This window comes from Panthera tigris, chromosome C1 (genome assembly GCF_018350195.1).
Source record: "Panthera tigris isolate Pti1 chromosome C1, P.tigris_Pti1_mat1.1, whole genome shotgun sequence".
NCBI classification, from domain to species: Eukaryota; Metazoa; Chordata; class Mammalia; order Carnivora; family Felidae; genus Panthera; species Panthera tigris.
In genome coordinates this window covers 45,751,616-45,767,370 of record NC_056667.1, presented here as the reverse complement: position 1 = coordinate 45,767,370, position 15,755 = coordinate 45,751,616, and the positions used below count along the sequence as shown (strand labels likewise).

The 15,755-nt window shown below is 47.5% G+C and overlaps 1 protein-coding gene across 1 annotated transcript in view; it reads right to left on the bottom strand.

Moving 5' to 3' along the window:
- Positions 1-11,665: 11,665 nt before the first annotated feature.
- Positions 11,666-15,755, bottom strand: part of C8A (complement C8 alpha chain) — a 68,962-nt gene continuing 64,872 nt past the window's right edge. Inside the window, exon 11 of the mRNA XM_015540948.2 lies at positions 11,666-12,202. Coding sequence (XP_015396434.1) covers positions 12,051-12,202 — 152 coding nt within the window. The 3' untranslated portion in view covers positions 11,666-12,050. The remainder of the gene's footprint in view (positions 12,203-15,755) is intronic.

The window sequence follows — 15,755 nt, the reverse complement described above, 5'->3', positions numbered from 1 at the left end:
CGTTGATTTGAACAAATAGCTCAACGTCAACTACACGTTGCTTAAGGGCTTAAGAATCTCGGTAACCCTCCCTTTGCTCGTCTGTATAATTTTATCCCAGTCACGTGTATTATCAGCCAGAAACTGTGTTAGCAGTTGTTCACACTGAAGTCCCACTGTGTGAGGGGCACATAGTAGGTACCCAATGATGAATCAGTGACTAGCTATTAAGTTTTTCCTCCCTTGAGGACTGCATGGTCTTATTCAGTGACAATAGCAGTGAATATGTATCGAATGATTACTGTGCCAGCCTCGGTGCTCAGTGTGTTAATTCATTCCATCCTCATGACAGCCCTATGAGGTGGATGCCGTGTTAGCCCTATTCAGCAGCTGCAGAACTGAAGCTTAGAACAGTTAAGTGGCTTGTCCGGGGTTGCACAGTTAGGAAGTGGCAAAGCTGGGCTACAAACCCGGGCACTTGGGCTCCAGAGGTTTAGACTCTTAACTGTAATGCTCCCTTCCTCTCCATACATGGGCATTTCTTGACGATGAATTTTTTTCCGAAATTAAATGTAGGAGAAAGTGGGATGTGTGTGTGTGTGCGCACGTGTGCGTGCCTGTGTTATTGAGTCTCCACCCCCTGCATCCCGCGGAGAGTGGATCCTGGTTCCTCAGCTCCCTTTGATGCTGAGCAAAGGAGAGGCAAGGCTGTGCATGTCAGAAGCAGAGTTCCGGGGCGGAGCTGAATTGCTGTGACATGAGCAGGTGCCTAGAGAAGGCCCTGAGCTGGAGAAAAGAGCAAGGGAAATTGATAACTGAATGAGAGACAGACAGAGGAATGCAGGTAGGAGGTGGGGGGAGGGGGAGGGAGGGAAGGGAGGAAGAAAGGAAGGAAGGGAGGGAGGGAGGAAGGGAGGAAGGGGAGAGATATTGTGGTGGCTGGAAGAAAGAACACGGAGACACATGAAGAAGTTCAAGTTAATGGCTCTGGGGCAGTGTGCAGTGTGAACCTTCCCCGACCTCTGTATGTTTCACTTTGCTCACTCATGATTTTGTGCAAATCCCATCTGGAGCCTCGGGGGGAAGTTGCTTGAGGGCAGTCAATTGATCTTTAGGTTACTAAAAACCAGAATATTTGTACTGTTTAGATTGAGTCAAGTGATCATTTAGGCTCTATCGCTCTCATTCATTCCATCATATTAAAACATCCCTTTGTATTTTGTTTACTCTTGGATGCTCCCTGTCTTTGCAGAACTTCCTGTGAATTTGTTGAGATCACATTGGGGCGGGGGGGGGGGGGGGGGGGGGGGGGGCGGAAGGGCCGGAAGGGCCGGAAATGGTTGAAGGTGAATTGGTTAATCCAACTCATTTTCTTTTTTTTTTAATTTTTTTTTCAACGTTTTTTATTTATTTTTGGGACAGAGAGAGACAGAGCATGAACGGGGGAGGGTCAGAGAGAGAGGGAGACACAGAATCGGAAACAGGCTCCAGGCTCCGAGCCATCAGCCCAGAGCCTGACGCGGGGCTCGAACTCACGGACCGCGAGATCGTGACCTGGCTGAAGTCGGACGCTTAACCGACTGCGCCACCCAGGCGCCCCAATCCAACTCATTTTCTTAAATTTTTTTTCAACGTTTTTTATTTATTTTTGGGACAGAGAGAGACAGAGCATGAACGGGGGAGGGGCAGAGAGAGAGGGAGACACAGAATCGGAAACAGGCTCCAGGCTCTGAGCCATCAGCCCAGAGCCTGACGTGGGGCTCGAACACACGGACCGCGAGATCGTGACCTGAGCTGAAGTCGGATGCTTAACCGACTGCGCCACCCAGGCGCCCCTTTTTTTTTTTTTTTTTTCTTAAATTTTTTTTCAACGTTTTTTATTTATTTTTGGGACAGAGAGAGACAGAGCATGAACGGGGGAGGGGCCAACTCATTTTCAATCAGTTTGTTTCCGGCCACGTCATCTGCTTTGAGTTTGCCTCTGGGCTAGGCGTTGGGGCCTAAGACCTTCACACATTCATGACACCAAAGCATGGGTCAGCACCAACCACCAGTCGGGCCTGACCAGCTATCTGGAACTGAGTCAATGGAACAAACACAGGAAGGAGCCGATTCTTGGAAGGGGGTTGTTGTAGCAAGCGTGGTGATCCTGCCTTGCCCTCTCGCATCCCTGTGTCCCTGCAATGGAGCTGACGGCTCTGGGCCCTTGTTTGGCTTGATATTATTGCTTTACCGTCTGCTGTTATTTCAACAGGCTAATCCAATAATGTTTTATCTCTTTCATTATACCGAAGCTGTATAATTTTCTTGAGTTATAATCTATCTTCTTTTAAGATTCCCCAGAGACGGGAAAGAGTGGTTCTGTCTTTGGTTGATGGGAAACTCCCAGGAAGCCCACACTAGCACATTGAAGCCAGCACTGCCAAATTAAATTCTGAATCTCAATCACAGCCACCGCTTCTAATGGGAAATTTAAGTTGATTATGGAGATGACAGCCCAGGTTCACGTTTATTGCATTTAGCAGAAATTGTTTATCCTATTAAATATGGTCTTGAAGGAGAAACAATTGAATTTCGGAGCACCGGTGAATACCCAGGTGACGCCTAGGTACCGCTAAACTGTGTAATAATTATATTCTTATTCGTGGGCTGAACTTCCCCTCGTGACTCTTCTTGCAAACAAATGCATTTCGGAGGAGGCTGAAACATAATGTAAGAATTAAACAAAATAAATGCAAACTGTGCTTTTGGCAAACCTTGGCTGCCGTAGCCAACACGGACATACCTGTGAAGGAGGCACGAGATCCGTGGGGCCCAGTCCGGGCAGGGTAGTTTGGCAGTGGTCCTGGAAGCTGGAACACAGCACAGTATACCTGGGTGTGGGAGAGTTTTGCATTCGAGAAAGTAAATCTCTGAAACGCTGGGAGCTTCACCGAGCGCTAGATGTTGGGGCTGGTGGGGGCGGGGGAGGGGTGGCTCTCGGGCTCTGCTTCCTCTCTGTGTGACCTTGGGCTAATAACATAACTTCTGTGGGAATAATAATGATGATAATTATCTTAACAATAGTGATAATAATAATAGCTGCCAATTATAGAGAGCTGCTCAGTTTATGAAGTCTTTTAACCTACATTATCTCAGTTAATCTTTATCTGGGTTTGATGGGGTAGATATTAATATAATCATCAGGTGACAGGTAGAGAAAGCTTCAGAGGGAAACAGGATCCTTACCACGAATGGGCTGCCTGTGGAAATCAAGGTGGGTGGCTGAGGCTGGGAGAAAGAGCATCTCCTGGCACAGAATCCAGAGGAGAATGCCATCTTTGTTTTAAAGAAGAGAACTTTGGGCTGTTCCCAGGCACTTACTCGAAAAGCTCTTAGGAAAGAGTGAGCCTGCAGGAGAAAGCCCTTGGGACACCAGCCAGGACTCCCTGGGGACATTCTGATTAGCATCTTGAGGGGGAAAGATTTTGTTTTACGGACTGAAGATGTCCTTAATGACACCATGTCTACTTGCCAGCATGTCTAGGCTTTAAGGACATTGTGTTATAATTTACTCATTTACCGTCTCCTGTTCCTCCTCAAATATAATGTCCATGAAGGAGGGATGGTGCCTACTGCTCTTTTGTATCTCAAGAACCCAGTGCAGTGCCTGGTACAGCAGGCAAAAATAAATCATTATCGCATGAATTAATTAAGCAACGAAAAGGAATGGGAGTGGGCCAGAACCTTCCTCGGCCAGTGAGAAACTTTCATGAATGAGTGGCACGTAATGGTAGCCTCATGAAAGTTGGTACAGGGCATCCCTGGGATAACCCACATGGGAGTGGCTGGGGGAGGCACGTTCAGCCAGCTTTGTGGGCAGCGCTGCAAAAAAGATCGAAATGAAAGAGGCAGAGAAATAGTCAATGTCGGATGGGGGCTGCTGGGACTCAGGTAGGGGTATTGGTGACACCCACTCGCGACCACCAGAGATCTCCGGGAAACCTTTACAGAGGAAGGGAGTGGGAAAGTCTGTAACCCTTGGTGGGGGTAAACCTGAGAAGCACATTTCCAGGTGGCTGTCCAAGCCAAGGCTCCAAGGGGTTAAAGGCCCGTGCCCTGTATGTGGCAGAGGCAGAAAATGAACAAAGAGTCACCAAAAAGAAAATACATTATCTTCTAGCATTCTGCCTCTACCTCATTTTTTTTCATCTATGGATTCGTTTGAAACCTAGAGTGCCCACCTAAAGCCAGCAGCACACTGGGGGCGCCCGGGTGGTTCAGTAGGTTAAGTGTCCTTCTCTTGATCTAGGCTCAGGTCATGATCTCATGGTTTGTGGGATTGAGTCCCATGTCGGACTCTGTACTGACAGCACAGAGCCTGCTTGGGATTCTCTCTCATTCTCTCTGCCCCTCCTCTCTCTCTCTCTCTCTCTCTCCTCTCTCTCTCCTCTCTCTCTCTTTCTCTCTCTCTTAAGAATAAATAAACTTAAAAGAAAAACAGTAACACATTGGCCTAGTATACCATACGTCTTTGAGATTCCCTGTTCAGCGAATGCTGTCGTGAAATCAGATTTTTCTGTCTAGTGTTTTCCTCTTTGAGTCATCTTTCCATATTGAGGTGTTTGGAAATTCAGGGTTCACTGAGATACCCAGGGAAAGTCCCAACCTCGTAGGCGGAGATGGAAACACAGATGAAGAGAGAGAAGCCGAGTAGTGTAGTTGTTAGAAGTGTGCACTCTGGTGCCATACTGCCTGCATTTGTGACATTGTCTGGCTCTGTGGCTTATTAGCTGTGTGGCTTTGTGCAAGGCTTTGTGCAGTGCCTTCATTTCCTCATCTGTAAGATGGGGATGGTCACAGTAGCAAACCTTCTGGAGTTTGGGGAGCATATGTGAACGCCCGGACAAAGTCAGCACTCCTTAGTTAGCTGTATCGTTGACATTGTTATTTCTGGGGATTCTCAAAACATCAACAAGAACAGTGGTTGGTTTGTTTGATTTTTAAAAGTAATTTAAGACTGTTTTAAAAATATTTTAGTGCTGGGGCGCCTGGGTGGCTCAGGTGGTTAAGCCTCCAACTTCGGCTCAGGTCACGATCTCGCGGTTTGTGAGTTCGAGCCCCGCGTCGGGCTCTGTGCTGACAGCTCGGAGCCTGGAGCCTGCTTCGGATTCTGTGTCTCCCTCCCTCTCTGCCCCTCTCCTGCTCATGCTCTGTCACTTTCCGTTTCAAAAAAAAAAAAATCAAACGTTAAAAAAAATTAAAAAAAAATATTTTAGTGCTAAACCTACCATAAGCATGAGAACAAAAAAGACATAAAATAGCTTAGCTCCTAGGAGATGTCTTCATAAAGGACATGGAAGGCTTTTATAGCCCAAGCTCTGGGTTATTAAGGGGAAATGTAACAGCATAATAACTAATATTTGCAGAGGGCATTACCAGCTACAAAGAACTTTCACATACCTAATCCAGTTTAATCCTCTCAATGTCTGCAAGAGGAGGATATATTATCTGCCTGACAGGTGGTGAGAAGGAGCCTCGGAGAGACTGAGCAATTTGCCTAAGACCACACAGCTCGAAAGTGGCCAAACCGCCCCAGTCCCAGGGCTGTGTCCGCGTCTCCCGAGGCAGCGGAAGCAACGGCAGTGGCATCACATAGCAGGTGCCTGCCTGCCTGCCTGTCCGCTTGCATAGAAGAGGCAGAGAAAGGCCCGTGGTCTGGCATCCTTGCAGTGGAGAAGCAGCCCTGAATTCCAAAGGGCTTCTGGGCGGGACACCTTGGTGGCTCCCTCGGTGAAGCCTCTGACTCTTGCTTTCGGCTCGGGTCACGATCTCACAGTTCATGACTTCAAGCCGCGCGTCGTCTGCGCTAACAGTGTGGAGCCTGCTTGAGAATCTCCCTCTCCCTCTCTCTCTCTCTGCCTCTCTCCTGCTTTCTCTCTCTGTCTCTCTTTCAAACAGTAAACAAACGCAAAACAAATTTCAAAAGAAAACAAAGGGCTTGCAGGCAGACAGACAGAGATGTAGGACCCAATGCCATCACTTCCCAGCTGAGTGATCCCGATCAAGTCACTGACCTCTCTGTGCCTCAGTGTCCTCATCAGAGTCTCGGGCCAGTCGTCTTGATGGCACAGTGTGAGGATTGAACGGCATGACATATGCAGAGGGGTTGCCGCCATCCCAAGTGCCTGGCACATGCTGGCTACTCAACTGCCTTTCCAATCTTGGGTGCAGAATGAACCAGCACTGCCTTCCATCTGCCTCTTCTCCCCCTGCCTAGCATCTGTCTCTTTGGGGGCATATCAACCGCATTTTACAGAAAGGAAAAGGAGAAGGAATAGGGATTGCATTTGCAGGGGGAAATTCTTGGAGGATTGTCAGAGGGAGTTGAGTGGCTGATCTGACATTCACCTCCGGGCAGGAGCCCACTCCAGAGCCCAGGCACTGCCATTATCACTGGCTGCACCCACCCGTTATCTCACGTCTCCACCTTGCAACCCCAAGTGTTCCTTCATCCATCACTGGCCATTGTCTGGTACCCACGCCCCCTTACCCCCACCACCTCCTGCCTGATGGACCTCCTTGTTAATAAGCCGGTGTGTTCGTATCCTGAAAACTATCTGATTCTGGTCCCTTTTATCCCAAACACCATCCATCCATCAACCACTTGCTCTCTATGCTTGGTTAGGAAAATGGGAATGGGGGAGGGAGACAAATAATAGATAAAACTTCTTAGCTGCTATCTCTAAAGAAATAGAATGGATAAATAGATCCATCAGGCATGTATCATGCCACTGGACAGCAAAGTCCATTTGTTAAAAACTGGTTAGGCGAGAGGATTTATCTCACACTTTAAGCTGCTAATACAGAAGGGAAACATGTTTTCCTTTATCTCTCCCAGGGGAGGGAGAAACCCCAAGGCCACTAATGCAGAATTTTTAACTCGATTTGATGGGCTTTCCTTCACTAAAATGGAAAAGGTGGTCTCTCTTTCTGAAGTTTACCCAGCCTCGTGGGATGGTGTGGGCTCTCCCTTGATGCTCCAGGAAGCTTGCAGGATCCGGAAGTCCTGTGAAAATGTCTTCTACAGGGTTCTCTCTCACAAATTCCTGACACGACAGCACAGAGGGACCAGAGAGAGAACAGCATCCAACAAGCTTTTACTAGGAAGCTCCTATGTGTCCAGCACTAAGCTAGCCAGGTACAAGGGCTCCAAAGGTAAACATGAGTTTCCACCTGCCCTGCAACAAGTCACCAGTGTGGGGAGACAGACGAGTAAGCTACAGTTATAGCCTGCAGAAAATGCTGGAATATAGAGCCATATGAAGGAGTAGCACCCAATGAAGTGTGGGCTAGTGGAAGAGGTCAGGGTTGAACCTAACCTCCACTCTGAGAGTACTGGCAAAGAACCAGGAGAAGAGGGAGCTGGCGGGCAGGGGGCTTCTGGGTAGTGTGTGCAAAGGCCTGGAAATGACAAAAAGCCTGGTCTGTTTGAGGAACTAAACTGGACATCATTCATTCAACAAATATTTGTTGACCCCCTATTAAGGCCAAATACTATTCTAGGCACTGGGGGTCTAGCCATAAAAAGGTTTGCATCGTAATGGAAGGAGACATACCAAGAAAAATAGAAGACTAAATGAATCTATTTAGTAGTAGTACTAAGTGCCATAAAATAAGAATAATAAATGAGGGTAAATGGCCCTTGGGGAGGAAATACTTCAGGAGAGACTTCAGTGAAACAAGGGCATGAGTCTTGGATGAGCTGATTTAGGGGATGAGCATTTTGGGCAGAGGGGATAGCAGATGCAAAGGTCCTGGGGCATGAGAGAGCTTGACATGTGTGAGGAACCACAAACAGGCTTTCATGGCTAGAGCAACATGATTGAGGGAAGGAGTGACTAGAAGGAAATGAAGTCAGAGAGCCAACAGTTAGACATATAGGGCTTTGTACATCCTGTTAGGGGCAATAGATTTTATTGAATGTTTATTTTTGAGAGAGAGAGAAAGAGAGAGAGAAATTAGGGTAGGGGCAGAGAGACAGGGAGACAAAGAGTCCAAAGCAGGCTCCAGGCTCCCAGCTGTCAGCACAGAGCCTGATGCAGGGCTCAAACCCACAAACTGCTAGATCATGACGTGAGCCCAAGTCATGACGTGAGCCCAAGTTCAATCCAGTTAACCAACTGAGCCACCCAGGTGCCCTGGGTCAATAGATTTTTAGTACAAGTGCTTCATAGAATCTGAAAAAGGAGTCGAAGATGGAGTGGTACATTGGCATCAGATAATAGAGAACCTTGTGAATCCAGTTAAAAACGCTTGAGCTTTACAACAATGGCTGTGCGGTGTTGAACCACCAAGAACACTGGAAATGAGCTGAAAAGTGGCCATCTGTAGAAATTTCCCCAGGACCAAGCACCAGCTGCCTTCAGGAAAGGCTCAGTGAGCAAACCAAAGGTCTGATCTCAGCCATCCCCAGCCTAAGAAGGACCAGCACTCAAACCAAGGAGCTGAACAGTAATCACCACCCCCACCAACCCACCTCGTGGGTTCCCATCCCCGTAGCTTTGTTGCATGCTATTTCCTCTGTGCTATTCTGCCCCTTCTTGACCTTTCTGTCCTTGTCTAATCCACACTCACTTCCTAGGTCCCACTGGCCATCCTCTCCTCCTCTGGGCTGTCCTCTCTGCCTCCCCCCGCCAGCTGGGCTAGCCCCCACAGCCCTCTGGATATCCTGCTGGCATCGGACCTATTGCCATTGCCGGCCTCCTGCACCAGACCAGCATTCTTGCAGGGCTGGGACCACATCTGATTCATTTCCGTGTCTCCAGCACCTGGCTCAGGGCCTGGCACAAGAGCTCACCATGGTGCTTTGCCCATTTCCCAAGTGCAGGGGTAGCAGCCCTGAATGTCTTTATGGAAGAGAGGCATCCTTCCGCTAATGCACATCACATCCCCTTTTTACCATGGCTCCCGACAGCTTCCTTCTGCCATCTCTCATTTCTGCAGCGTGGTTTTTGAAGCCTACCCTTTCTCTCTGTCCATTATCTTCACCCTAAAGGCATATAGTTCAGAAGAGATTCATTGAGTCAACTCTTTAGATCTTCCTCTATCTCAAAGAAGGAAAAAAGCCCCTCCTTATTGCTTTTCATTCTGTCATTAATTTACTTTCCAAAGACACCTTGTCAGGCTGAAGATTATATCTTTAAGCCGTGTTTTTACATCCACTACCTATAAAGCCTTAGATTATAGGTCTCCTGAAAGGACCTGAGGTAGAATACGTTTGATAAGCTTTATGCCCTTTGCTTGGCAAGAGTCAGGCATTCTTGAAGGGGGAAAGGCACTGATCTGGGGGAGGGTCGCTGCTTCTGAAACCGCCCCTGCCTTTGAATTGTGATTTCTGAAACTGCTGGGGATGCGGCATCCTCCGAGGAGCAAGGCAGAGGCTGGCCGTGGTTCTCTGGCTCTGGTGACCGAAGACGGCATTGCTCAGTTGGTGGTTTTGGCTCACACCAGCCAAAATGATCCAGGCAGGTGATCCAGGCAGGTGCTCAATCCCTGTGTTGTCATCTCCCGCCTAGATGCCTACATTTGCCCCCTAAGGAGCTTCTTTGCCTCTCCCCATGCCCCCTGCACCATCCTACAAGTCCTTGCCTTGTCTTACCAGTCCCTGGTAGACAGCATAGAGCAAAGGTGGGGGGCGTGGGCTTGATGTAGCACATTCAAACCTTGGCTGACCATGAGGCTCAGCCTTGCCAAGACTCAGTTTCCTTAGCAGTGAAATGGGACTCCTAAAACATATCTGAAGAGGTCCTGGATAAGGCTGAATGAGATAACAGAGATAAACCGTATATTGGCTGTCCTTTTATTATATGCCTATTCCCATGAACATGTGATGAATCCTTGAAGATCAAGGATTCTCAGCCTTGACTACTTTCTTCTTTCTTTTTTTAATTGAAGTGGACTTGATAACAGCTTAAAAACTACTGATGTCTGGCTCATGCCTCCAGACATTTGGATTTAATGGGTCTGGGGGTGCAGCCTCTGGACAGCAAGGTTTTTAAAACTCCCCAACTGAAAACTACAGCTTTCAGACCAACTTTGAATGTCCTCTCGTAAATTGCCCCCTCGGCCTCTGTCAGGTGCTAGCAGGTAAGCACCGCTGCCCGGTAAGTCATGAATAGAAACTAATTACTAATGTAAGTCAACTTTGAAAGAAAAAACAAATTCATGACAGGATGAGGAGCAGTAAAGGAGTTGTCTTCTTTTAGATGGAAGATCTGATGACTTTAGAAATGAAACTGCTAAACTATAAATTTTAATGAACACTGGTAACAATAGTAATAATAAGGGCGTTGCTAATATTTCCATATATGACAGGCGCTGGGCTGGGGTTTTTGAAATTTTTTTAATGTTTATTTATTTTTGAGAGAGAGAGAGAGAGCATGAGCAGGGGAGGGGCAGAGAGGGAAGGAGACACAGAATCTGAAACGGTCCAGGCTCCGAGCTGTCAGCATGGAGCCCAACGCGGGGCTTGAACTCACGAACCATGAGATCGTGACCTGAGCCGAAGCTGGATGTTTAACTGACAGAGCCACCCTGGCACTGTGCTGTTTCATATGACATATTTATCTTCACTTTCTCCCCCATTCTCCATTCCCAACTCATGTGCACACACCCCCAAGGTTCTTTCTCACCTTCAAACTGTATTACATGCTGAGTTTCTATCCTAAAGGCCTCTTCCTTCTTTGCCTCATTCAGAAATCCTTCAAGGTCTGGGTCAAGCCCCATCCCATATGTAAAATACACACCAGGGAACATAAACCTCTGTCCCACCTGGCCTCCTTTGGCCCTTCCTTTGGCATTAACTCAACAATTAATTCTCTGTATTCCTAAAATCCCTTCTAAGTGTTTCACATATATATGTCTTATTATTACCCTAAAAAGATCGAGGATTCTGAAAAGATAGAGAGCACTAGGATATATCAATCAACAGGTGTTTTTTGTCCCTACTGGAAGTGCAGATTCCACTGCCAAAGAGCTACCCACCTCTAGGAGAAACTTAGAGGCAAAAAGAAAAGTCCGTGCAACACAACACTTTCTCTATTTGAGACATGACTAGAGTATGATGGGGATACTGAGGCAGGCCGGTGTGATTGGCTCTCCTGCAGGTGGTCAGGGAAGGTACACTGATCAGCATTTGTTGGCTCTATCCAGTCTGGGGAGCTCACCCATAGGAACCACATTTTTGAACTGACTCTTGAGTTCAGTCCCTCCCCTCATCCTTGTTAGGTCTCCCCCAATTCAAGGAACAGCGTTGGCCTCTGGAGATACATTGCTGATCCAAACAAACCTAATCCCTGCCCTCACAATTAGCATCTCAGGGGAGACAGATCATAAATAGTCACAGGAGATATGGCAGCCAGTACACAGTTATTAATTGTGAAAAACACCATGAAGGAAAAGGATAGAGTGCCCTGAGAAGATAACTGGGGGAAACGTGTTATTTGTGGTAAGAACCTGAACAGAAGAGATTAATTGAGGGAATGAAAGAGAATAATGTTGAACCCGGATCAAGGAAAATTGACGGAACCCAAGTCAGTCTTCATTTTTTTTTCTCATTATTTCAGTGTATCTGCTGCTTCTACCAACTAGTAATGGTTCTGTGAATGAACAAATATTGTGATCAAAGAACTGAGACCATTCTCATCATACTTTGTTTTATTGGCCATTGATCTGCTTGCCTCCTACTTCTAACATCCTATAAGTCCCTCTAAGGCATGAATTGAAATCTCTCTGTCCCTCCCCACCCCCCCACCCCCGCGCTCTCTCTCTCTCTCTCTCTCTCAGATGATCTGAAGTGCTGTGAGCAGGACTGAGGCCCTAGTTGACATTCAGTGCCCAGTTGTTGAATGACTGCATCTTGTGGGTAATAGGACAGTTAGTTGTAGACGGCACAGGCTGGTCCTACTCCTGGAAGTTGGTGGGACAAAGAAAAAGTCCACGCTGATTTGCATTTCCCCTCAGCTGAAAGAAGTCTTTTTCCAGTGGTCAATGCAGGGGGTGCCATCCGCTGCATCTGTGCCCAGAGGCCCTCAGCAAGCCTGGGTCTGCACTTTCCACCCTGGACAGGAGTTGCCTCCATTCTGGGGTGCAGGGTTATTGCACTCTCTCCTCCTTTCCTGGGTGCCCGCTCTGCAAGCAGACCAGGAGCTCCAGCAGCTCCAGCGACCATCCGCCTTGACTCCTGCACAGATAATTTCCCAGGGGAGGAGGAGGTTAGCATACAAGAAGCAGCTCGGATTATAAGGAGGGAGGCCCATCCCGTTGCCCAAGAGTGGTCTGCAATCTCTCCTTGGGGAAATGCCTGGCGTAGCCAACCAAGACCTCTGTGCTCACCGCCTTGCACTTAATTTGAAACTCTGGATGGAGCAAGAGCCTCTTCTGAGAGCCCATCTCATGAAATTGGAATCCACAGTTGCATGGAAGATAGATAGCAGAGTGAAGCAGGAAGACACGTTCCTCGGGAAGAATGACATGGAGCCACTGGAGGGTGTGAAGAGCAGGGAGCACAGCCCGGCCAAGGATTCACAGACAAGGGCCAGCCTGACAGCCCTCTGGAGGGGCCCGAGGGCTTCTGACTGAGGGTCTGCAAATCAGAGCCCCTCAGACTCTGATGCTGGGGCCACGGTGGGTGACAGGGTCTGCACAGAGCATCAGAACACAGGCACTGATCAAGGGTTGCCTCTGGAAGTCCAGCTCATGCAAAATCCCCTGGCCTGGGGCTGCTGCCTCCTACTGGCTCCAGGTCTTTGGGCAGACCCTCTCTCAGCCTGAGTTTTCACCTCTGTAAATGAAAACGATGGACTAATCCACTGGAGTTTTTCCATCATTTTTTTTCATTCCTGTGTTTTTTTTCCCCTTAAATGAAATCTTATGTGAGCCCCAATATGGCCACCAGATTAAAGTAGAGCTGTTTTATTTGAAGCTGGGGTGTCTATCTGGCTTGCCCTGCTCCCCTGGGGCAGCCCCTAAGACTCCAAGTTTCCTCAGATCCCAGTGTGAATATCATTGGCTTAGATTATCTCCAGGCCCCTTCCAGCTCTGTAATTATACTCCCCGGTGGGACAGCCACAGCAGGCTTCTCTGTCCCTATTTTTCCCACCTCTGTGACTTGGTCTCCACAGGCAAAGGTTTGCTGGGAAAATACTTAGGGACCAATGTCAGTGGGTTCCCATGGGGGCTGACTTCCCACTCTTAGATTTCCTTACCAAATTAGTCTTTGTCAGGCTGAACGTTCAGTCTGATGTCCCCAAGGCTACCTGATGTCCACACTGTGCTTGTGACAAGGTCAGTGGGGTACCTGTGAACTGCCTGCAATTGACTGAATGTAATATTGTAGGTTAAATGGGCTCTGAGGAGGAGGGTCCATCCTCTGGGTCCTGCCACCACCCCCAGATCATTGGCATCATGCCCCCTTTCTCCGGTGCCCATTGTCTATACATATGACTCAGCATGGCCACAACTGAGCCTGGCATTGGACCATTGAAGAGGCACATCTAGGTAATCCACACTCCCTATCTCTACCTCTGTAATATTGGACAGGGATGCAAGGGATCCAAATGAGTCATTCATTTGGGGGCCCATGCTGTAATTGTGATTACCCAGGCAGGACTCACGTTTGGCCCTTTAAGCCAGGTCAGGCTGATAACCATGAACTGGGACACACCTTCCCTCCCCACTCTCCAAGATAATAGTCAATATAATCATCTCAGACTCTCTGCCCTCATTTCTGAAACATCTTGACTCTTAGTATATAGATCAGTAGAATGTAACAGTTAAGAGCTTGTGTCCTAGGGTGGGTCCAAACCCCTAGATCCAAATCCTGGTTCTGAAACTCCCCAGCTGGGTGACTTTGAGCAAAGTATGTTACCTTCCTCCTACCCCAATTCCTCATCTGTAAATTGGGGCTAATAATGGTACTTCTAACATTCTTTGGGGGGAAGAGATGAATTCATGCCCATGACGTGTTGAGATAGTGTCTGGCAAAGAATAAGGGTTAGTTACTCTTCCTGTTCACTGACCTTTGGTCCCCCTGGAAAAGCTGCCTAGCCAATGGGGCAAATGAGGGTTGAAACCCAGACCACACTCTGCTTGAAAAGTCAAGAATTCCTTGGGCCCTGGAGCTCGTCCGTATCAGCCCTAAGAAGTTTCTCTCTTTCTCCCAATTTACCCACCTATAGGGCAGTGCCTTTTTTCAGTTTACAGAAGGAAACTGTGCCTGTCTTTGCCCTGGTAACCAGTCTACTTGTTTTCTATTCCCTGCATCCTCCTTCATAAAGACCCTGGAATTCACTCACCATATTGCCTCACCCCTGTCACAATTCCTCCTGCAGGATACAAAGAAGCTTGCTGCTCCCTTCAGCAGTAGAAGAGGGATTTAGAGAAGATACCAAACCAAGATAGATCCTCTGCCAGTGGAGTGATCTCCTCCTCTTATTTATAATCATAGAGCCTGCCTCATGTTAGCTAGTTTAACATCAACACAACCTGTGATGAAGGTACTGCTCTTATCCCTCGTTTTATGGGGAATTCTCACATGAAAATTGGCAACATTGGCCTTCAAAAGCCTCTCTGCCACCAGAGCTCTGCCGTCCTGCTTCCCCTTGAGAACTACTCCACCAATGAGGTGATTATAACCCACCATCAGCTCATTTTTACAACCAGGCTCCTACCCCACCTACCATGGGCATCAACGGTTTGGGTTAAGAGTAGTGCTACCGTAGATGTACCCATCCAGACTTTCTTTTTTTCTCCTTTTCTTCACATCATCTTCACTGCAGTTGCCACCTGAGGTTGATTTATACATTGATTTGGTAGCCCATGTGTTTTGGCCATCATTCCATTTGTAATATAAGTAGTTTTGTATGTGCAGAAAATTGAAAGCGTGGGGATTTGAGCATGTATAGAGATTCTTGAAGCTCAAAGGAAACTCAAGCAAGAAAGATGAACCCCAGAAAAAAGAAATGGCTAACCAGTGTCCCACAGTAAGTTAGTGAAGTAGTTGGGGCTCATATCCAGGTCTTCAGACTTCTTATCTTTAAGGATATGGATTTCTCATCCTTGTTTCAGAGCCTTCTTCCCTGGTACCAGTGAGTTCATGCTGTGCGACTATACACTTAAATCTTACCTGCCACAACCCTTTTGTTTGTAGTCATAGCTCCTTGCACTGTAATGACAGTGAGTAAACTCTTGTAGTTGACCCCCAAAGATGTGCTCAAGTCCAAACACCCATTACCTTGTAAGCACGACCTTATTTGCAGGTAGGGTCTTGGCAGATTAAGTCAAGTTAAAATGAGATCCCAATGGATTAGGGTGGGTCCTAATCCAATGACTAGTTTTCTTAGAAGAAAAGAAAACGAATGTAGAGAACACCACGTGAAGACACGCAGAGATTGGAATGACACATCCACAAGCCAAGGAATGCCAGGGATTACCAGCAACCGTCAGAGGCTAGGAGAAAGGCATAGAACAGATCACCTTCAGAGCCTCCAGAAGAAACCAACCTGGCCAATACACCTGAATTCTGGACTTCTAACTTCCAGAAGTGTGGGACAACAAATTTCTGTTGCTTTAAGCCCCCCAGCTTGTGGTGACATGTTGTGGCAACCCTAAGAAACTGATATATCCCTCCTGAAATGAATTGTCCTGTCCATGTACACCTTGGCAAAACAAAACAAAATAAACAAACGAAAATAGTTCTCATCTGAGAGAGGGTCTTGATAGCTGGGAGAAAGCGT